Genomic DNA, 24493 nt, shown 5'->3' with positions numbered 1-24493 from the left:
GTCACAGTCAAATGGCTGAAACAAGTAAAAGAGTAAAAAAGAGTAAAATATCACACACAAAAAAATGAAAGAAAAAGGAAAGCGAGAGAGAGTAAAGGTTACATGTTACTTAGCCTTACTTTGGTATGAAAAATGATTTTGTGAATAAATTACAGGGCATGTTGTCACCATAAGAGATTTTGTAGTAGAAGAAAACAAATTGCTGTTGTTCAGCTTACCAAAGCTCTAAGCACACGCACACACACACACACACACACACACACACACACATTCATATGTTGATATATGTGTGTGCAATATATGGGTGAGTGAGTGTGTGTCTGTGTAAGAATGTACATACATTTCAAATATGCAATTTTTTTCATTAATTTTATTCCAACTACAAGGAAATAAAGAACATCCACAAAGTCAATTCACATTACATTTGAGTACATGCTATGGATGAATAAATGCAGTAATTGTCACATCCAAACACGTTTCCAGTGACTTGATGGCATTGAGATTTGAACATTAAAAAATTAGTGATGTACTTTGCATTATATTTGAGAAAATGGAAACGTTCATGGTATACTTCATGCAAGCAACACAAGATTTTAACTATGGAAGCAGTGTGTAACCAAACACATTGGACAAATCTTAATGAATATATTTTTGATTTAGTATAATCAGTTAATTTCAAAAAGATTAGTGCTGCTCTGATTACTGTATACTTTATTGTAAATTTCTATTGCTTATTTAGCATACCAATAGTTTATTGACTCACTACATGAGTGTGAGTGTATGTATGTGTTGGCTGACAAAATTAAATGCAGGATCTATTAAGCAGGTCTATCTACGATCAAAACCGGTTACACCAATCTCCTTTCATTTAGCAAATCTGATCTCCGTATGCTCCGCACAATCAAGTAGATAATTGCTAAAACACTTAGAATGCCAAAAATGGATGCAAGAATAATTATTATTTTCTTGCGAAGCTAGCTTTTCAGTTCATCAAATTTGTTACTGCTACTCTCAGTGGTAAAATAAGATGTGACATTATCCCTTCCTGAGGTGTAAACAGTAAAACCTTTGCTTGGTTTGGTAACTTGATTTGCTTCAAGTGTTGTCTCATTCTGTTTATATCCATTTGTGTTATGATGAAATAAAGTTGTTGGTAGTATATTGTTAGTTGTAGATGCTATAGATGTTTTGTGCGAAGGAGTATTGGTATTAAACATCTTTGTACTGTTCTTTATAATGTCCAATATTGAAACTGTTGAAATATCTTTACCAGGATGGAAAGTTGTAAATAATTTTGATATAGTTTTGCTTGAATGATATTCCATTGTTGTACTCATTATTGAACTTGGGAGGTTTATACCTTTTGTTGATGTCCTTGGTGAAAGGGTTCTTTTGATGGTTGGTGTCATTAGCATTGTTGTTGTTGGTTTGGTTGTAGTTGTTGGTGTGGTTGTAGTTGTTGGTAGAGTGATGGTAGTTGGTGCTTGTGTGGTTGTGGGTGGAACTGGTGGACAAGAATTTTCTGTTTGGGGCCCATTTTCTGAAAAGAAAGAATTAAAATTAAATTTAATGGCATGAATGGAAACAGAAATAATCTCTATTCCTTACATCATCATATTTGTTATAGTCATAATCTCTTACAATTTTCTCTCTTAGAAGGTGGATTTCACCTGTGGGCTCCAGAACTATACATAGTGGTGGATGTCTCTGTAAGATAAGAGTAACAGTCTCATGCAGTCTGTAAAAAAAACTGTAATACCAACAACCACACCAACAACTACAACTACACCAACAACCACCGTCACACCTGCACCAACTACAACCATACAACCACCAACCACTAATAAAAAATCGTAGTAAGTGGGATCTCAAGGTTTTCACACACACGCACACACACACATTCATATTTAAATATGTGTGTGCAATATATGAGTGAGTGAATGTGTGTCTGTGTAAGAATGTACATACATTTCAAATATGCAATTTTTTCATTAATTTTATCCCAACTACAAGGAAATAAAGAACATCTGCAAAGTCAATTCCCATTACATTTGAGTACATGCTATGTATGAATAAATGCTGTAATTGTCACATCCAAACACGTTTCCAGTGACTTGATGGCATTGAGATTTAAACATTAAAAAGTTAGTGATGTACTTTGCATTATATTTGAGAAAATGGAAACGTACATGGTATACTTCATGCAAGCAACATGAGATTTTAACTATGGAAGCAGTGTGTAACCAAACACATTGGACAAAGCTTAATGAATATATGTTTGATTTAGTATAATTAATTAAATTCAAAAAGACTTGAGCTGCTCTGTATACTGTATACTTTATTTATGGTTTGTCTATTTAATTCTGTCATATCTGTGTAACGATTTCCCTTTGGGTAGTGATACTAAGAGCCAATTGTTCGGCCTCAGTATATTTATACTTTAGCATATAAGTATCCTTAGTAAAGTGTCTGGCCAGTACAAAATGTAATATAATTGAGGAATGACAATAGAACAAGAATTATGTAATCACTTTCATTAGCTTACAACTGTTTCTGCTATAAGAAGCATTGCACTCAGAACTGATTACTCATATAACAATGTATAACTTCCTTAAAGCTATTTGAACATAAGTATATATATTCATTTGTTTTGGTAAACTATATGCAAAGGCTGAGTGCAAATTCATATAAAATTTATGTGTAATGTCCAGCTGTGTGGCATAACTAATCCACCATTTGAGTATGAATATGAATTATCTTTATTATTGAAACAGATGTGTTTGTACATGAATGACAAGGTTTAAATGAACTGAAAGACAAACTCAGTTTAACCCATTAAGACCCACTGTTTCTATTGAGAAAGGAAGGTAAATAAACGTTAACTGATTGACCTGGTTCTTGTCTGTCTGTCATTAAAAAGTGTCTTGCAAAAATAACGTTCAAGGGTTTCACATACAGTCTCTCCAGAGTTTGAATTGCTTCTGCATAATTCTCACATTCACTTATGAGTTCGTAAACATCTTTATTAATGTATGCTATTAAACACCTAAGTTTGCTTTCATCCCTGATAGGTGGTTCAGCAGGAAATGATTCTAAAAAATTTTTTAAATTCTGAACCAATATTTCTATTCTTTTGAAGCTTGACTCGAACTTGGATCAGTGGTGAACAAATTTGGTTTTATAAATTTGCTGTCCATTCTCTCTCTCTCTCTAGCTATAATTAGTTGCTTAAATTGTCTTAAACCTAAACTGGAATATCAAACTTCAACACAATAACAGTTTTATGTAGCAAGTTGCTACAGTCTTGGCTAACTAAAAACCAACACAAAACACGTCATAATAATAATAATAATAATTGTGTACAGTGCTCAGGTGCACTACAACTCATCTAAATTGTATATATAATCAGGTGTAGTTTCGGCGGATTTCGGAAAGCATGAGGGCCTTAAAGGATGCAGTGTCATGGCAGTCAACAACTGACGCAGGCAGTTTATTCCATGCTTCAGCAACTCTGAGCGTGAAAAAATGTTTCCGAAAGTCATGGGAGCTGTGTTGTTTTCTGACTTTGTACAAACAGAACAGAACTCCGCGCAGTCGCACTGCAGTCATATAACAGCAAAAGAGACAATCAAAATCACGTGATCAAAACTAAAATCACAACAATACTGATAGAATAAGCACTAGGTTTTAAAAAATTAGTCCTAAGGTTGATTAGTTGAACTAAAACCCTTCTAGGCAGTGCCCCAGCATGGCCACAGTTTGAAACAATGATTGAAACAAGTAAGAGATAAAAGATCAAGGATACAGGCATTTCAAAGATAAATAGATGCAATATGTGTGGCAGCAGGATTTGACTCCTTGCCATACTTCCTGAAAGACTCAGAAGTGCTACTACTTCACAATCCCCAATTTCTGGCCTTATAATTCCTCTGATTGTAATCCCATGGATTATTATATGTGGGACATGGTTGAGAAAATCACCAAATGCTCTCCCTACAACACCAAAGCCAAGGCCAAGACCAAGGAGGTGTTCAAAGACCTTCTTAGGAACACATTGAGGAACATATTTGCCATGTTTCGGAGCCATCTTCAGGCCATGGTGGAAGTTGGGGTCAGATGCTTTGAGTAAATACTATTATTTTTGGTTGAGATATTGTGTTTTCTCTTCCTTTTATGCAAACTGTCATATTTAGCCTTAACACCCTGGATATACAGGGTGTGATGGGTAAATTGTTGCCATTTTATATTTTTACTTTCACACATGCACATTGTTTGTTTTTGACTTTGTCGACTACACACTATAGTAGGGTCAGTGGGCACTGTCTTTAAGAAAAAGAGCACTATGATGCAATTCACTCTGACAGAAATTTGGAAACAACATGCTGTACTGCTTGCATTTGCACCAGAAGCTCCAATACAAACATTTCAGAGTGTTGGGTGTCAAACTAAATCCCACCCAATATGTACAGAGAGTGATGAAAGTCAAATATCCTGTCAACATCATGGTGTTTGGAATAACCACTGATAATTGCAATGTTATATCTCCATTCATCTTCCCACATGGCCTCAGACACAACATGGAGGCCTACATCAAGTGCCTGGAGGAGGTAGTGCTGCCCTGAGTCAAGAGGATGGCTGCTGGAAGACCTGGTGTTTGGCAACAGGACTCTGCACCATGCCACACAGACTGGAGAACTCAGTCATGACTGTCAGACAATTTCTGTCACCACACCACTCCTAACACCTGGCCACCTAACTCCCCAGACTGCAACCTTCTTGATTATTATGTGTGGGGTGCAGTTGAGTGACAGACCAACAAAACTCCTTGTAACACCAAAGATGAACTGAAGGCAAGGATTATGGCTTAAACAGGAAAACCATCCTGACGAGTTGCAGGAAATTCCAAAGTCATCAGGAGGCTGTGGTTGAAGCCAATGGTGATTTTATTTAAAAAATTAATCTTAGTATTTCAAGATATTTTAATGTAATTTTGGTAAATATATCTGTTAAAATGAGATGTCAGTGTTATTTTCATTTTTGCGTAATTTAGACAAAAATTCATTGACCGTACCCTGTATATATTGAGTTGATTTTTCTTTCACTGAAGGATCAGTGCAATAAATATTTATTGAGAAACAAATTCATGACTAGTGAGGTAAGAATATCTCTCTCTCTCTCACATGTCATTTTTACATCTATATTTTACTAGGAATAACAGTTGCAGAGAAGTATGAATTTAGATGTTTCAATAAATAGAATTATTTTACAGTTGGATACTCTCACTACCCAACAATGATATTGGTAGTAGCTATACAGTTTAGTGCTTCAACTAAGGCTTGAGTTTATTACCCATGTTTCATAAGTCTATCTCTGACTTGTCTGTCTCACATATTATCATCATCATCATTGTCATCAGAAGTATCGTCGTCATCATCCTCATCACCATTGCTGTTCCCATTGTCATTGCCATCACTGTTGTTATTGCCGTTGTTGTTGTAGTCATTGTCATCATCATCATCATCATCATCACCATTTAATATCTGTTTTCCATGCTGGCATGGGTTGGATGACTTGACAAGAGTCGGTAAGCAGAAGAAGTGTACCCGGTTTCAATTGTCTGTTTTGGCATGGTTTCTATGGCTGGGTGCCCTTCTTAATGCCAATCACCTTTCTGAGTGAACCGGGTGCTTTTTACATGACACCAGCTCGAGTGCTTTATATGCGGCACTGGCACAGGTACTTTTTATGTTGCACCAGCATCAGAGGGTTGCCAAGTAACTTGTAAGAGAAAGACCTCTTAGTTGAGAGAGGGAGTAGAACTGATGGATGCAGTTGTGTGCCAGGTAAGAGGTTACAGTGTGATCGAGAGAGAGGGATAGTTGTTTTACTATAGAGGAGATATTTGGCCACCCAGTAGAACAGGAAGGAGTAAGAAGGTGGAAAAGAGAGCGAAAGATAAAGAGAGAGTCAGAGTGAGGGAGCAAGAGAGAGAGAGAGAGAGAGAGAGTGAAATAGATGGTGTGGGAGATGTATTGGAGCCTACCCTCAGTGAACCGTAGAGTAGGGTATAAATTATAGAGAGGGGATAGAGGAGGATAGAGGATAGAGGAAGAGAGTGCCATGAGAGTGTTGAGTGGCTTGGAGTGGGGAGTAAGGAACAAAGAGAGAGTATGGAGAGTGTGTGGATAGGCACATGAGAGTGAGGAGGGGGGCTGCGTGAGTGTTGGGAAGACAGGGGTGTTTTGAGAGGGGTTAGATAATTTGAGTGTCAGTGTGGGGGTGCATGACCATAAAGGACATGCATGTATGTGTGGATGGCCATGATTTCAATATCAATTAACTTACTTACCATTCCATATTTTTCCAATCATGACATTTGATTTGCCATGAAACTCAGCTTCAATAATGATTTTATCCTAAAACAGAATAAAAATAGAATGAGATTGAAAACTTTCAAAATAACATAATCCTTCAGTAGCAGGAATGGATGCTTCAAGAATCATTTTCTTTATTTGTATGGTTAATGTTTATTAATTATAATTAAACATGTAGTAGAGAATTTTGTAGTTGTGTTGCTGTTGCTTGTTCAGAAAATTATCCAGGTATTCTAAGTACTAGATCAAAGATCAATGAAGAAGTTATTTCCAAAACTGAGTCTCGTGATTCCAAGGAATTTATTGTATCAAGTTGATATGGTATAGTAGAAGTGTTATGGGTGTCAGACTAAGTTATAACTTAAAGCAGTTTGTTCAGGGAAGCAACTGTTTCTGTGTTTTTTTGTAAAGTTAGAATTTAAGCTGACAAGCTTTATGGCAGAACAGATATACGGTTGACTAGTTATATGGCAAACCAGTTACAGGGCAGACCAGTTAGATGGTATACACCTATCCAGTTATAAGGTAGGGTGGTACAATTATATCCCAGTCTGGTTATATCATTTGATGTACTATGTAATCATCATCATCGCGTAACGTCCGCTTTCCATGCTGGCATGGGTTGGATGATTTGACTGAGGACTGGTGAACCAGATGGTTGCACCAGGCTCCAATCTAGTCTGGCAGAGCTTCTACAGCTGGATGCCCTTCCTAATGCCAACCACTCCGAGAGTGTAGTGGGTGCCTTTACGTGCCACTGGCACGAGGGCCAGTCAGGTGGTACTGGCAACAGCCATGCTCAAATGGTGCTTTTTACATGCCACCTGCATAGGAGCCAGTCCAGCAGCACTGGCAATGACTTCGCTTAAATATTTTTTCATGTGCCACCGGCACAAGTGCCAATGAGGCGATGCTGGTAATGATCACACTCGAATGGTGCTTTTTATGTGTCACTGGCATGGAAGCCAGTCAGCTACTCTGGCAATGATCACGCCTGGATGGTGCTCTTAGCACTCCACTAGCACAGATGCCAGTCATGCGGTACTGTCATTGAATTTGATTTCGATTTCGATTTCACTTGCCTCAACAGGTCTTCGCAAGCAGAGTTTAGCGTCTAATGAAGGAAAGGTACACATAAGTGGGCTGATTACACCACTGACATAGGCCACGGATTATGGTCTCACTTGGCTTGCCAGGTCTTCTCAAACACAGTGTATTTCCAAAGGCCTTAGTCACTAGTCAGTGCCTTGGTGAGGCCTAATGTTTGAAAGTCGTGCTTCACCACCTCATCCCAGGTCATCCTGGGTCTACCTGTTCCACAGGTTCCCTCAACTGCTAGGGTGTTGCACCTTTTCACACAGCTATCCTCATCCATTCTAACCACATGACCATTCCAGCACAGTTGTCTCTCTCGCACACCACATTTAATGCTTCTTAGGTCCAACTTTTCTCTCAAGGTACTTACACTCTGTCGAGTATGCATCTGACATTACACATCCAGTGGAGCATACTGGCTTCAATCCTTACAAGCTTCCGCATGTCCTCAGCAGTCACGGCTCATGTTTCACTGCCATGTAGCATGGCTGTTTGTCACCAGCAGAGCTAAGAGCTCTCTGAACTTTGCCCAGGCTAATCTTATTCTAGCAGCTACACTTTCAGCACATCCACCCCTGCTACTGACTTGGTCACCTAGATAATGGAAGCTATCAACTACTTACAGTTTTTCTCCCTGGAATGTAGCGGAAGTTGTTCCCTGCATATTTTCAGTGTTTATTGCTTCTGAGTATCTGCCACATACAAAATCTATCTTCCCAGTTAGCCTTCCTTTAATATTGCTGCACCTCTTATGTGTCCATAGCTTACACTGGGTACATCTTACAGAGTTTCTACCTATGCCTTTTCTACAGATCGAGCAGGGCCATCTACCTGATGGGATTTGTGAATTGACAGCCTTCCAACTTATTAGGACTTTGGTTTTAGCTAGGTTGACTTTACAAAGATAAAGGTGACACTTTAGATACAAACAATTACAGAGGTATCAAGTTGTTGGATCAGATAATGAAGGTCACAGAGAGGGTCATAACCCAACTAATTAGGGAGAGAGTCAGTTTAGATGAGATGAAATTTGGGTCCATGCCAGGGAAAAGCACCACTGATGCTATATTTCTGGTAAGACAGCTGCAGGAGAAATACCTATTTCTTTACTACCCACAAGGGGCTAAACACAGAGGGGACAAACAATAACAGACAAAGGGATTAAGTCAACTACATCGACCCCAGTGCGTAACTGGTACTTTATTTGACCCCGAAAGGATGAAAGGCAAAGTCTATCTCGGCGGAATTTGAACTCGGAACGTATCGACAGGCGAAATACGGCTACGCATTTCGCCCGGCAATCTAACTTTCTGCTAGCTCGCCGCAAGAGAAATACCTAGCCAAAGATAAACCTCTGTACCTGGCTTTATTGACATGGAGAAAACCTTTGACAGGGTCCCCCAATCCCTTATGTGTTGGTCAATGACAAAACTAGGGATAGATGAATGGTTAGTGAGAGCTGTGCAAGCCATGTACAGAGATGCTGTCAGTAAGATGAGGGTTGGCAATGAGTACAGTGAAGAATTCTGGATAGAAGGAGGGGTCCACCAAAGTTCAGTCCTCAGCCCCCTCCTATTTATCATAGTCATCCAGGCAATAACAGAGGAATTCAAGACAAGATGCCCCTGGGAGCTTCTGTATGCTGACGACCTTGCTCTAATTGCTGAGTCACTATGAGAACTAGAGGAGAAGTTTCAGGTGTGGAAGCAATGATTAGAAACAAAGGGCCTTAGAGTCAACCTAGCTAAACCCAAAGTCCTAATCAGTAGGAAGGCTGTCAAATAACAAATCCCTTCAGGTAGATGGCCCTGCTCGATCTGTAGAAAAGGTGTAGGTAGAAACACTATAAGATGTACCCAGTGTAAGCTATGGACACATAAGAGGCAATGACTAGTGACCGAGACCTTTGGAAATATACTGTGCATGAGAAGACCCGGCAAGCCAAGTGAGACCATAACCCATGGCCTATGTCAGGGGTGTAACCAGCCCACTTATGCATACCTTTCCTTCATTGGACACTAAACTTTACTTGTGAAGACCTGTTGAGGCAAGTGAAATCGAAATCGAAATCAAAGTCGATGACTGACACCCATGCCAGTGGAGCACTAAGAGCACCATCTGAGCGTGATCATTGCCAGAAAGCTGACTGGCTTCAGTGCTGGTGGCACATAAAAATGCCAGTGGCATGTGAAAAAATATTCGCGCGAGGTCATTGCCAGTGCCACTGGACTGGCCCCTGTGCACGTGGCATGTAAAAAACACCATTTGAGTGTGGCCATTGCCAGTACCACCTGACTGGTCCTCGTGCTGGTGGCAAGTAAAATTACCCACCAGACTCTGTGAAAATAATTATTGTTCTTATTTTCTGGCTGAGTTGGTAGAGTATTGAAAAACTAGTCAAGATTCTGGCAACTCATGTCCTGCTACCAGAATATTGCCCCTTTGCTTATTTTAATCCATTTGAAAATAATAGTCAGATCTGTTGATTCAGTTTTATTTGATACGAGGCAAATTAATGTGATTGCAATGCAGAAGACATAAATTAGCCATTTAGAATCATACAAGACCAATAACTTCACTTAAACATTTATTTGTAATGTGGAGTCAAAATTTTCATTGTTCAAAGCAGTGTCCTTTTCACTGAATAAAATTTGTGCTGCATCTGAAAATTTTTGATATTACAACAGATATTGCTGGGGATGCTTCTTCTGCTATTTTTTAAAAATATTTTATCCATGTATAAATCTATTGTCAATTGATCAAGTAAATTTTGTTCTGACAAAGCTCTGCTGATGAAGTTCTATAAGATAGAAACATGCCTATTACTCTCACTGTCCTGGCTAATAAAAACTACTTTCTAAATATTTTTTCTGTCAAAATAAGGCATAAATATAAATTTTTAACGAATTTTTTGTGAATTCCATTTAGTATGCAATTAGGTATTTGATTTAACAGAATATCATGTCACTTTCATTGGCTGAAACTTCCTATTTCCAAAGGATTATTAGCTGTAGCTGTGCTTCAAATTGCCTAGTGGGCACAGCATGAATTTGTGTGATAAGTTTCTATGGGAAGTGTTACCCACAAAATGAGATATCGTTTTCAAAGCTAGTTTTTTTTAACTGTCATCTACTTAATACCTCAGAAACCAAATGTAAGCTCTGGCCTAATGAACTGTGGTAGTTTATAAAAACAGACGTATGTGTATTTTCTTCTTATCACTCCCATCATACATTTCGTAGCAAACCTTGTTGAATTACAGCTTAGTTCACATTATGACTGTCCTTAGTATAAGGAGATGAGGCAAAGCTCCCATCACTTGATAAAGTGCATTGGTTTTCCCAAACGAAATCATCCTACCATTTTTCAGGCAAGAACAGCAATAGAATTGGTTTTGTGTGTGTGTGTGTGGTGTGTGTGTGTGTGTGTGTGTGTGTGTGTTAGTGTGTGCACGTGTGTGTGTATGTGTGTATACCACATGTGTATGTCCACATGTGTGTGTACATGTGTATGTGTCCATGTGTGTATGTTAATGAGCATGTGCTTGTGTGTCTGTATGTATTTATGTGTGTGTCTGCATGCATGTCCATGTGTCTGCGTTTACTGCATTTGCACATGCATGTGTGTCTGTATTCATGTGTCCATTTTATGTCTGTGTAACCTCGTGTGTCCATGTGTGTGTGTGTTTATGTGTATGTGTGTGTGAATTAATGTATCCATGTGTGCATCTATGTGAAAGAGAGAGAGAGAGAGAGAGAAATGATATTAGCAAAAGAATTTTGACAATAAGGAATTCTTACCAAATTATAAGGGCAGTTTATGTGAGCCTTTGTCCATCTATGTGCTGGAGATGCATTACAAGTCCATTTTTTATGAGGAGTATCCCCAAGGAGACCATATTCAAAACAAATTACTGTTAAGTTAACTTTACCATTTCCATTTATTTGATATAAGAAGGAAAAAGGCTTCCCAGCTTCTCCCCAAGTAGCCGCTTTCCATTTCATTTGTGATGTACATCTGCTTTGTCCAGTGGAAACCATATAACCTAGGTAAAACAATGCAAGATGGATAGCCAGATAGGCCAATATATAGATGAAGAGACAGATAAGCAAATACTTACATGAAGACAAACAAATTTTTATAAAAATACTTCAGATCATGACTTAATGTACTAATTTACAACATATGAATACATGTATTTATCCATTACCCCTGATACAATCAACATCTCATTATGTGAAATCTTGAAATTATAATATCATTAATTAGAAAATCATATCTTTAAAAACATGCAAAGTTGGGAGATTGTATAACTATTACATTTTTTACATAAAATTTTATCATAAAGATTTAAGTGCATCTTATTTTTCTGTTTTCAGTAAATTAAACATGTGTAAAATAGCAAGATTTCCATCCACAAGTATACTTGCTCCCCAACCTGATTTTGTAGAGTTTGTGTCAACCTGTGGTTAGAAACTTATACATTTTTTTGTTTGTTGTCATTTCTGACTTGCTGTTCAATACAATACCAAAGGAAGAAGAAAGAGAAACCTTGTATATTACAAACACATACTGTTTTAATGAACCAACTACCAGTGCCAAACAATGACAATCAGAATGACTAAAAATGTATTTATAACCCTGATATATACTATATATACTGACAACAACCGTGTCCCAAATGAAATGTTTGACATCCACCAAATAATATATGTTTAAGTGAAGTTAACAGTCTCTGTGCATTTTGAATGTCTAATATATCTCCCCCATGCTGTAATTGTTTTAGTTTTAACATTTCAATTCACTGTCTCAGATGAAATCACTTTCCAGAAAAGTATATCTTCAATATATATGTGTGTGTATATATATATATATATATATACACACATATACATATCTGTTTGTTTCTCTGTATGTATGCATGTATGAGTTTGGTGATAATAATACTTATGACACCAACACACACACATATACACACATGCGCACACACACAAACACACACACACACACACATACACACACACACATACACACACACATACATTCAAGCACATACACATGTGCATGCAAGCATCTACTCAGATGCACACAAGCATATGCACATGTGTGCACATACACATGAGTATGCATGCACATACATCAGTGCACATGAGCACACATGAACATGCACCTGCTCAAAGGGACATGCATGAGTGCAAATGCATGAGCATATGCACATATACACTAGTGTGCATACATCTGTATGCATGCATATGATTTACAGATGCACACATGCATTCACATACACACACATGCGCATGCATGCATATAAACTTGTTTGGCTCTGTACAAGGGGTGAGAGTATGCAGTTAGACAGGCATGGAGAAGCGTTGGAGATTGAGGATTTCGGTCCTGCTCATGGGGCTGATATAGTTAGTTGGTACAGGCGGTGCAGGGGAGTAGCTGGTACTAAGGAGGTATATCTGGGTTGTTAGCAGCCAGTGGTTTGAAATTTATCAGAAGGACATCCTTTTGGTGATAGAAATAGGATAGATTGTAGTTTTTGTTGATGGAGACTGCAGGTTGATAGATGATATGCAGGTTTCATGGAGGCAGAGCTGGCAATTAGGAGTGCTGGGGAAATATGGTGGTGCCCTGTAGACAACAGTCCACTTGGTGCTGGCTGTTTCATCAGGTTATACATTTTGGACACCCCCAAGAGACGTACCCACCCATATATGTTGGTTCTGTATAGGGATGATGGCCTGGCTATCTCAAGCCATATGAACGAGCATGACATGAATACATTTAGGAAGGACTTAAATATGAATATTCAAAGAGTTCAGCCTGTCCATAACAGTTACCACCAACCTGATTATGGCTGATTTCTTGGATGTAACCTTAGACCTGAACATGGGTAAGTACACCCTGTACAGGAAGCCTAATGATGAAACAGCATATATTCACAAGAGCTCAAACCACTCCCCACCTCCTGCTGTAATTAGAAATCTGCTTTCAGGTATTAGCAAATGGGTATCAAAACTATTGGCCAACAAGGAGACTTTTAATAGCACTGTTTCCCACTACAACAATGCTTTGTCTAGGAGGGGATTTTTTGAGAAGCTCACATATGTGGACAATCTCCAAATCCTCTCTCCTCACACCAAGACAGTTAGGAAGAGGAAACTAATCTGTTTAACTCCCCACCCCATTTAACCTAGTAGTTTCCACCAACGTAGCCAGGGGCTTCCTGTCGTTAATTAAGAAACATTTCCCCAGAGGTCATAAGTATTACAAATTCGTCAGCACCACAATGTCAAAGTGAGTTACTCCTGTTTAGACAATATTGTATCTAATATCACATGCATCAACAGACACAATAATGTGCCCACACAAACCCCAACCCTATCCTGCAACTGCCGAAACCTCACCACCTGTTTTCTAGAAGGATTTTGCCTCTCAAGGGCTGTAGTATAGAACTACCCTTATATCATCTGATGATATCACTAGGCACTATACGGGCATGACAGCTATTGACTTTAAGGTAAGGTACTCCCAGCACATATACTCATTCAGATCCAAAGATAAAGAGAATGCACTTTCTCTGGAGACACTGTAACTTCTGAGATGAAACACCCATCATCATGCCTGCATACTCTTACCCCTTGTACATAACCACATGAGTTTATATTCTTGACCAATCACAGGCTGACCCCCACCAATAAACAGTGACTCTCCTTCATCGACATCTTATTCTAATTCCAATGGCTGAAGATTAGCATCACGCTTGAAACTTGAAGTACTAAAGGAATTTGAATCAACTTGTTTGATCCATACATGTAATGTAACTCCCAATAAATCTGTTGAGTGTCCTTCTCTTGTTTGTCTGCTCACTGCTCATTTGTGTGCATATATATATATATATATATATATATATTTGTTTCTCTGCCTGTGTGTAGTGTATGCATGTATGAGTTTGTGATAGTAATTCATATTATAGTAATGATACACATGCACACATGCACACACACACACACACAAACACTCACATAAATATATATATATATACACTGAGGTTGTTTGTCATACATGATGCTGTTACTAAGCACACAAACACCCAAGGTCTTAACTAATACAAAGTCATCTCAGTGCTTTGGCATTGATTCATTCACCAATGTACTGCCTTGGAAATATGATTCTCTCTTCTCTCTTCTTATTCTATCACTACTGCAATGAACCTTGCTACTTAATACCACTTCCACCAAGTCAAACCAAAACACCTGTCTTTCCTCATCTTCTAACCCCTACTGTTGCACACTAACTCCTTTACACAATCCTTCATCCCCAACATATCAACACTCTAGATATCTTGTTTTTGCAGATGTCAGCTTACAGATGTTCAAGCTGAACATAGACTTTATTGATCTAACATTTGAATGAAAATTTGTTTAATGTCTCATGACTGTGCACTGTCTCAGAGTTGGCATGTGTCGTGTCATCTCACAAGCCTGGAGGGAAATTTGTTTTCAAGTTAGAATCAATGTCTACAAGTGATGTGATGTAAATTAAAGAATAAAAAAAAATTGATCTAACTGGTCTCTGAGGGTCTGCAAATGTTTTTTTGCCATCCTTTCCTCTTGACAAAGATAGAAAAAATTCCAAAACCTAGAGTATCATTTCTGTTGTGTATATGTATATTAATGAGATTTAGTAACTGTCTGAGACAATATCATGCTTTGTGTAAAACCACTTAACCCTCAACAACAGTCAATTCTGGTTTCAAGTCATTAACATGAGGGTATATATTTCACAAATGTAGGTATCAGAAGAAACTTATAACTGATGAATCAATTGGGAAGGTACTGGGTTCTGTTTGATCTCCTTGTGAATTCCAACCATGACCAACTCATCTATTTATGTACCAGATTTTATATAGTCTGAGCTTCCAGAGTGTGATTTAAGAATAATTTGGCTGCTATTTCTTGGGGATTAATAAATATGTAAATATTCCTTCATATTTACTCAGACATTTTTGTTTGAACTGTTATATTAATAGTAAGATGTGTGAAAATGAAGAAAAAATAAGACTTTGTAATACTAATATTTCTCAAGCTTACAGAGAAAAAAAGGGAAAAAAATCTCACCTTTAACTCCATCAAGTTGCTTGTTTGTCCATTTCCAGGAGCAATATTCATCTCTAGTAGACCAATGACACTTTCCCTTTCGGAAACTGCATTCCCAGGAACCTTTATATTATGAAAATATAAACACTATTAGCTTTCTGAAAGTATTGTGTACTGGAATAATTTTACTTTATTTTTAATATCAATTTTTGTTTTTACATAGACTCAAAGTATTAGGTTTAATATAGAAAGGGGAAATGAGATTCTGTGATGCTCATACCTTTCTCAATAGATTTAATTGAGTAAGTGAATTAAAATTTTTATATTGTAGACTTCATATTAAACAAGTAACTTAGTCTAATATTTTACATTCCTTCATTTAGAATAGAGTTCTCATCTTTCAAGTTCTGTTGCCCCAACATGTTTGGTCTATGCCTATATTAGAAATCATAATATAACTATGCTGATAAATTGATTATTTAACATCAACTAGCTCAAGTTAAAGAATCAGTACAAAGGATTTGTATTGACATCGGAAATCTATTTTCGAATCTTCTTGTCAGATCTTTATGTGCACTGTTGCTCTTCAAGATATCCGTCAGACTGAATCTAGGAGCCTAAGAAAAGCTGTCTACTCATTTTTCTGGTAAGGCAAGAGAGAATATGAAACTCATGGACACAGTGTTTTGTTTGCTGTCTTGAATACACTTCTTTAAGCCTTACTAGCTCAGATACAGAGTGTATGCTTTTCCTTCACAAGATTTCATCTTCTCTATATGTATGACACTAGACTTACTGTTGTTGATGACTTCGATGTTAACTTGGACAGTCACACCAAACATTTCCTAGAAAAAGAACCTTGATAATTTTTCACTACTTTAATGCCAGAGGTGATGCAATAAAAAGAAGATTGCCTATTTGCTTATATTGTTACAACATTGACAAGGTCAATGATAATAGTTAAAGCTACTTAAGATAGGATGAACAGGACTTAAAACAAGGCAGTTTGTGATATAGACTATTCACTTGTCTGCACCAAAGACAGAGGGGTTGATATTCCTGAATGTAACAAACGATACAAAACCAGGAAAGCCTGTCCACTTTAACTCATTGGTCTCATAAGTCTTCTTGAGAAACTGTAGAACATTAAATGCCATGCAGCCCTTGGACAACTGCAAAACAATCTTTCACATTGCTGCAATAGAATCTTCTGAGAAAAATCCTGCAGCACAATAATTGGCATTCATTCTATTTAGAAAGGTTATGTGACTTCAGTGCTGCAAATTATAGACTCTTCAGGCCTACAAAAATCTTGCCTTCTACAAGAATCACCAAACACTTGTGACAACTAGAAGCAGAATTCAAGTAACTGTCTGAATAGGCATTAATAACTATTGACTCCTCTCCAACTCCCTCCTAAAAACCTGAGACACAAGTAATATCAGGGAGGTGTACTCTGGTAAAAAGAAAAAAGATACTTCAATCAGTAATAAATTGCTCTGTTAAAGCCCAAATCTATAACAATAATTACAGAGAGACCTGAATAGATAGAGAAATGGATGGAACTTTACTGAATATCATTGAAGAAAGAAACTTGTTGATCAATCAACTTTGATGGTATTCAAAGTTTCCCATGTATGATCAAACAAGATGAATTCTCTATAATAGAAGGACTTCATGATCAGATGCCATCAGGCAGAGTCCCCCACAAAAATTGTATTTCGATAGAGGTCTTTAAAAACATCATGCCAATCTTCCTTGTACTTCTGCAAAAGCTTCTCATTCAATGTTGGGAAAGGGCACAGTTCCTCAGGATATGCGAGATGCCAATATTGTTGCACAATATAAGAACAAAATGTAACAGTAGTGACTGCAATAATTTATTATGTTATATTTCTTCTTGCTTTAGTTGGCAAAGGTTTGCTGACAGAGTATATCCTGAGTCACAATCACATACCAAGTAATCAACTACAGACATGGTATTTTCATTGCATCAAGTTCAAGAAAATAATGAGAACATAATCAGCCATTATATTTAGCCTTCATTAACCTAGCAAAGCTTTTGATTTCATTGTTCAAAATGGTCTTTTTAAGATGATAACATTCACTGATTGCAAACCAAATCTATTGGGTCATCCCATAAATAATGCATGTTTTTCATTTGCATGAACTAAAGATTGGAGGGGGATGGGATAAAATACCTTCATCAACTTGCTATAAAAGCAAGTAGTAATTTTACCTTGTACTTATTCTTAGTGCAAGTTTTGAAGAGTGCAGTTCAGTTTTAACAGTTATTTTTTCAAAGCTATAATGGAAGTGACAAAGGAGCATATTTGGCATATTTTGCTTTATGAGTTCGATAAAGGCAACAACATAATGGAAAATGCAAAGAATATCAATGCAGTATTTGGGGATTGGGTAATAAGCATAAACCAGTGTCAATTCCAGAAATTCCAAGCTGAAAACTACAGCCTAGATGAGCCTTGTCCTGGAAGATCTGTAGAGTTTGATGAAGATATTCTGCAAACCTTGGTGGAAGAAAATCCTGCTGTAACTGTTGAGGAACTATCAGAGAAGCTTGAATTTGGTCATTCAACCATTTATCAACATCAGTACTAGAAGAAAAACAACCATCTTTGGTTTGAAAACAAAAGGTGTTCTTTCATCAGGCTAATGTTCAGTTACATACAGTGAGAATGACATTGCAAAGGTTGGAGTAGTTTGAATGGGAAATGATACCCCATTCATCATATTCGTTGGATACTACCCCATCTGATTATCATTTATTCCAGTCTTCAAAATCCTTTGGACAGAAAAAATATTAATTCTTTAGACAAGGTCAGAACAGTACTGGAGGAGTAGTTTTCATCATGGACAAGTGAATTTTGGAAGAGGGGCATTGCATGTCTACCAGACAGATGGAAGAGTAATGTAGAAAATGAAAGAGAGTATATTTTAAATTAAAAAACTTTATCTTAATTTTGAAAAGTAAAAGTATAAAAAAAACTGCATTATTTATGGGATGACCCAATAATTTATCATAAGGTCTTTCCATAATGGAATGTTGAGCTCTGTATACTATGATGGATCAATGTCTTGTGAATTTGGAGGGAAAAGTAGTGTTGAATAAGTATGGTATCTTCGTAAGGCTGCTCATAAAACAAATACTCAAGACTTCATCTGATAAGTAAGATGACTGGATCTTCAATATAGCCAGACTAAATGTCAAAACTGGGATAAGAAAAGTTATTATCAGAGACTTGGCATTTGCTGATGTTGAAGCTATATCTTTAATCTCTGCAGAAGTCTAAAATGTATTATGGACAGATTTTTAGGAGTTACAATCAGTCACAAGACGATCCATGTTATGAGACAAAGTACTCCAGCACCTCTGTGCATTATAATCAAAGGTAAGTAACTGGACGTAGTTCATAAGTTTCAATACCTTGGCTCCTTTGCTAAAGATAACATTGCCTGAGAAAGGAAACTGGGAAGAAATCAACTGGAAATGAAATTATTACTCTCTCAAGACTCACTTGGAAAGTATAGCAGAATAACATCAGAGATTATTTGCTAAGAAATACATTTGTCAGGATTGTGTTCTTTGTACAATCATTTATTGCAGTGAATTGTGGACAACACATTTTTCACAAAAACAACAATTTTCATGTGTTCCATATGAGGTGTTCTTGCAGAATCCTTGAGATTTGCTGGCAGGAAGGGATTTCTAGGGTAGGCACATTCTCCATGTTTGCTTTTCCCACTCCAATAACAATTTTGATAAGTTGAAGATGTTTGTTGTTTGGATGATGGTCATATTCCAAAACATGTGGTCTCTGGTGAACTGGCATTTGGGTGTAAAGTAAAGGTCACCTTTTCCTGAGATACAAAGATGTGTAGATGTACGACATGAGACTAACACGTGGGTAGAAAATCTTTCACAAGACCAGGATGAAATAGTGCTAATAGTAATTAGCACACTCTTATATATATGTGTACATATAAAAATTCTTTTATTTTGGCATGAAGCCAGCAATTTTGAGGGGTAGTGAAGTCGATTTCATCAACCCCAGTACCTAACTGGTACTTATTTTATTGACCCCAAAATAATAAATAGTAAAGTCAACCCGGCAACATTTGAACTCAAAATGTGAAGTCATAAGAAATGTCACTGAGCATTTTGTCCAGTGTGATAATATTTTTGTCAGCTTGTCACCTAACGTTTACATGTAAATGCATGTACATATTTATGGATATGTTCATGTGGGTATGTGTGCAAAAATATGTGTGCACAAATATGTGCATGTTCATGTATTTTAAGTGAGTGTATATACAAGAAAGTGTGTGTGTGTGTGCCTGTATGAGTGTGTGTGTGCATGTGTGTGTGCATGTGTGTGTGTGAACATGTGTGAGTGTGTGTGCATGTGTGTGTGAGTGTGTGTGTGCATGTGTGTGTACACCTGAGGTCTTTCAGAACCATTGTCATACAATTGTGCTGTTTTTTTTTTTTACCTTACCTTATACTCTAGGTCAGTGCTTTTCAAACTTTTTGCTGGAGCGGAACCCCAAGGAAACATTCCACTGGCTCGAGGAACCCCTGTGCAATAATTTAATAGTCTTATGCACACATATCTGCACAGGATAATTAAAAATTACTGCCGATTTTAGCAGTTTTGTAACTTCTTGCGGAACCCCTGGACTGTACTGGCGGAACTCTGGTTGAAAACCACTGCTCTAGGTATATAGATATCAAACAGACTAATATGACATATTTGTTACATGAAAATAAATCTATTAATGTCTTACCGTATGTATATGGAAGGATTCCAATCAGTAAAAGGCAACTAATTTTTGTGACTTGTAATATAGACATTCCGCTTGGAATTGAATCTCTCAGTTACAATTATTTTATATAAACAAGCAAAACAACATTCAAGTTATTTCAAAGCTTCCTTCTTTAAAAGTTTTGATTAATAAGTTATCAAGTAAAATTTTATGTTATCATTATGATCATAACCCCCAGGGTCACCCTTGCTATGACAAATTTATCCTCCACCACCACCACCATCACCACCATCACCACCACCACCACCACCACCACCACCACACCACCACCACCACCACCACCACCACCACCACCACGACCAACAACAACAACAACAACAGCAGCAACAACAACACTACTTTTCTAATATTAGTTTTAAGAGATTTGTAACTGAATCTCTCATAGATGTTAGCTTTAATTTGATTTTTGTTGTTGCTGTTGCTGTCATTAATAATAAAAAAAATTATCATTATTATTGTTGTTATCATTATCATTATTGTTGTTGTTGTTGCTAAGGCAGAATCGTTAGCACACTGGGCAAAATGCATAGGGGCATTTCATCTGTCTTCACATACTGAGTTCAAATTCTGCTGAGGTCGACTTTGGCTTTCCTCCTTTTGGGGTCGACAAATTAAGTACCAGTCAAGTACTGGGACTAATGTGATCGACTTATCCTTTCCTCACAAATTTCAGGCCTTGTGCCCATTGTAGAAAGGATTATTGTTATTGTTGTTGTTAAGGTGAGCGAGCTGGCAGAATTGTTAGCATGTCAAACAAAAAGCTGAGCAGCATTTCTTTTAACTCTGAGTTCAAACTCCACTGAGGTTAACTTTGCCCGTAATCCTTTTGGAGTTGATAAAATAAAGTACCAGTCAAGTACTGAGGTTAATGTAATTGACTAATCCTCTCCTCCTAAAATTACTGACCTTTACCAAAATTCAAAACCATGTTTATTATTATTATCATTGTTACCATTGAAGATAGTTATATAACAAAAATAGTTGAGTGTGAGACTAAATTTCTTGCAGAAATTAGTTTCATCCCCCTTGATTTCAAATTCAATCTCATCATTGATGAGACCATTGAAATAAAAATTAACAGTGGAAATCTTCATATCAAGGAAGCTATATTCATTCACCACCTGAACCTGAAATCAACAGTCAATTGGAGATGGGCTGGTATATCCTATGAAGACATTACAGTGACTATGGCCAACCTCATAACATACATTACCAATGCCATCTTCCACCATTGACATGTGAAAATACATCACAACAAACAGCAGTTGGGGAGTTATTGCTACTGCTGCTAACCCAAAGACTGAGAAGTTCAAATATAATAGCGAAATCAGTGTAACTAGACATTTCTTTGCACATGAAATATAAAGATTTTTGTAAAACTTTCTGCATTACTAGAAGCTTCCTTATTTTCCTTTTCTTTTTCTAAAAATTAAGCCTTTTCTGTGATCAATTCATTCAACTATAACAATCAATGTAGGATGATATGCAGTGTCTAGGTTGCATGTAGATGATGTATACTTGAGGAAAGTTTGGGAGGAATGAAAGGTTATATCATATGCACAAGAGTGAATGTCATTAGATGTGATGGCAAAAAATGTTATTGATATATAGAAGGAAGAGAGTGGGAACAAAACCAAATCTTGGAACAAAAAGAGGCCCATCAACACATGCTATGATCATGTAATCTGATATGAATGTATTGATCCAAAAGATGAGAGAGTTATATAACTTGTAGGCAAGTTGTTTGGATAGGTGATCTGCATACCAGACATGGTCAAAATATTTACTGATGTCTGGGGTAACAACATTGCTTTCACAAACGTTTTTAAAGAAACAGCCCACTGGTGAATGACACAAAAGAGAAGCTCTGCAAAAGTTGTACAGATGATCATCGATGAGTAACTTAGAGATGAGTGCAGTTGAAAGACAGTTGGTTGGGTCAGAAGCATTGCCTTTCTTTGGAACAGAACATACTGAAATAGGCTTCCAAAATTTCTGGGTATTTCTTTATAACAAATGAGAGAGTAAAAAGCTTGGTGATTATGAGGGCATCTTCTAGAGCACAATGTTTGAATGTAATGGAAGGAGCATTGTCAGTGACTTTGTCGGTTTGAAGCAATTGGAGGTATTTCCACACTTGAAGCATATGTAAGCATGGTGGAGGAACAAGTGGAATGGAAAAGAGATTTGGAGGAGATTGATGAGTCGGATGTGAAGTAAGTAGCAAAGGTGAAGGTTGGCAATGATGCTTCCAAACTACTCCTGCTCATGAACAGCAATGCACATATCACCGACCGCTAAGGCACTGGTATCAGTAAGATGTCTCTTTAAGTCATTTGTAGGTTTTGTTTATGCTAACTGTGTTTCAAAATCTACGTTTAAAACTTTTTGAGTTTGTTTCTGGAATATCTTTTATTTCTTTTTTACTTACTTCAGTCATTTGACCGTGGCCATGCTGGGGCACTGCCTTGAAGGGTTTTAGTAGAACAAATTAACACCTTGAAATTTAGTAGAACAAATTGACACTCAGAGAGTAGTGGTGGACAAAATGCCACTAAGCTTTTCATCAGGTATGCTGATGATTCTGCCAGCTTGCCACTTTAAGGTAAAGTAAAGAAAAGACCACTGAAGTTATCCAAGGGAAAGACAAAGGCCAATATAGCTTGGTACCAGTAATATCGCAACTTATTTCCACAACTGAGTGAACTGGAGCAACATGAAATAAAGTGTCTTGCTCAAGAACACAACACACGGCTCTGACTGGGAATTGAACTCACTACCTTATAAATGTGAGCCTAATGCTCTACCCACAGAGCCTAATCTATGTATTTATCTTAACGGTAACCAAATACAAATATTTGTTATGTTATAATATACCTTATCTTGTAAATACTGAAACCACTTATTTTAAAGGTAGCCAAATATTGATTTTCTTTTATCTTAAAGTAGATGAATACTGCACCTTTTTTTATCTTAAAAGTTGACAAATACTGATATTTCTTTATCCTAAATGGTAATTAAACATATTCACAACAGCTGTTATAAAACAAGCAGTATTCTGTTTACAGTTTTAATTGTGAAGTTATTGTTTGTTCTAAATTATGCATTTATGTTCCTTAATAATATAAATCTAAATCTATTTTCAGTATATAAGTCCTTGCCTCCTTTAGTAATTTCCATAAATTTTTTACATGGAGTGTCTCGTTCACACAATATCTAAAAATAAAGAGGTATATGTTTGATGGGATAGTAGAAGAAAATTGTCATCAATAACATTGGCAGCAGCAGTGGGTGTGGCATCAGTGGGTGTGGCATCAGTGGGTGTGGCATCAGTGGGTGTGGCATCGTCGTCGTCATCATCATGATGATCATCATCATCATTCCCATCACTACTATCATTACCATTGTTGCTGTTTCGATGTTCTCTTCTCCATGCTTTCATGGATCAGAAAAATGGTCAGTGAGAGAGGGTGACAGATATCAATAATAAGAAACTTGGAGAGAGGGAATGGTGGCTTGCAATTGAGAAGGATGATAAAGAAGTTTATGAGATCTGATGCAGTCATTAGATAGGTGTTGTGATGGGAGGAAGAGAGCGATAGAGAGGTGTAAAGTATTAGAGAGTGGTTCAATACGACTAATCCAGTGCTATCCTTCATTAAATGGTTGACATGGTACAATAAGAGAAGGAGAATGATGGAGGGAGAAGAAGGTATTGAATACAAGAGAGTGGAGTCAGCCCATGAAATCTCAAAAAGTACAAAATGGGTACATATCTGTACAAAACAGTTACAGATGTAGATGTATATATATTCTACATCTTGACTGTGGAGCATATACAGATATAACAGCCAATGTTCAGTTGCCTACAGCTAATCTCATCTTAATTATCCTAAACTGACTACCTTAATTACTTTTTGTGTCTATTTCCAGCTAACAGCAAGCCTATTTCACCCCTGCTATAGCTATTACTAATCGAGAAGAATTTGTATTGCTATCTCTCACCTGTGAGGAATTTGGCTGAGAATCATTTCCACCTTACCTTTTGCTCATAACACACATCCATTCATCTCCATT

General features: G+C 37.2%; 1 protein-coding gene across 2 annotated transcripts; it reads right to left on the bottom strand.

Annotated features, from left to right (window-relative positions):
- Nucleotides 1-26: 26 nt before the first annotated feature.
- LOC115212404 lies at nucleotides 27-20535 on the bottom strand. Of its 2 annotated transcripts, XM_036503120.1 has the most exons (6): nucleotides 20378-20534; nucleotides 15593-15694; nucleotides 11270-11514; nucleotides 6350-6416; nucleotides 1412-1540; nucleotides 36-958 (listed from the first exon to the last, which is right to left on the bottom strand). In XM_036503120.1, exons 1-6 carry the CDS (start codon nucleotides 20442-20444, stop codon nucleotides 849-851), a joined length of 720 nt encoding a protein of 239 aa, XP_036359013.1. In that variant the 5' UTR covers nucleotides 20445-20534; the 3' UTR covers nucleotides 36-848. The 2 variants fall into 2 exon arrangements, with proteins under 2 accessions (XP_029637157.2, XP_036359013.1); XM_029781297.2 differs by having other exon boundaries at nucleotides 27-1540; nucleotides 20378-20535.
- Nucleotides 20536-24493: the final 3958 nt, after the last annotated feature.

The sequence above is a fragment of the Octopus sinensis genome, linkage group LG5 (assembly GCF_006345805.1).
Source record: "Octopus sinensis linkage group LG5, ASM634580v1, whole genome shotgun sequence".
Taxonomy (NCBI): domain Eukaryota; kingdom Metazoa; phylum Mollusca; class Cephalopoda; order Octopoda; family Octopodidae; genus Octopus; species Octopus sinensis.
The sequence above is the reverse complement of the archived record's forward strand: the minus strand, read 5'-3'. Positions and strand labels throughout refer to the sequence as shown.

Coding starts and splice junctions, on each gene's coding strand:
- LOC115212404 (XM_029781297.2), bottom strand. CDS start 20,444: ATGTCTATATTACAAGTCACAAAAATTAGTTGCCTTTTACTGATTGGA. Junction 11,515..15,592: donor GCAACTTGATGGAGTTAAAG/GTGAGATTTTTT, acceptor TGTTTTACCTAG/GTTATATGGTTTCCACTGGA. Junction 6,417..11,269: donor TAAACTGCCCTTATAATTTG/GTAAGAATTCCT, acceptor ATTCTGTTTTAG/GATAAAATCATTATTGAAGC.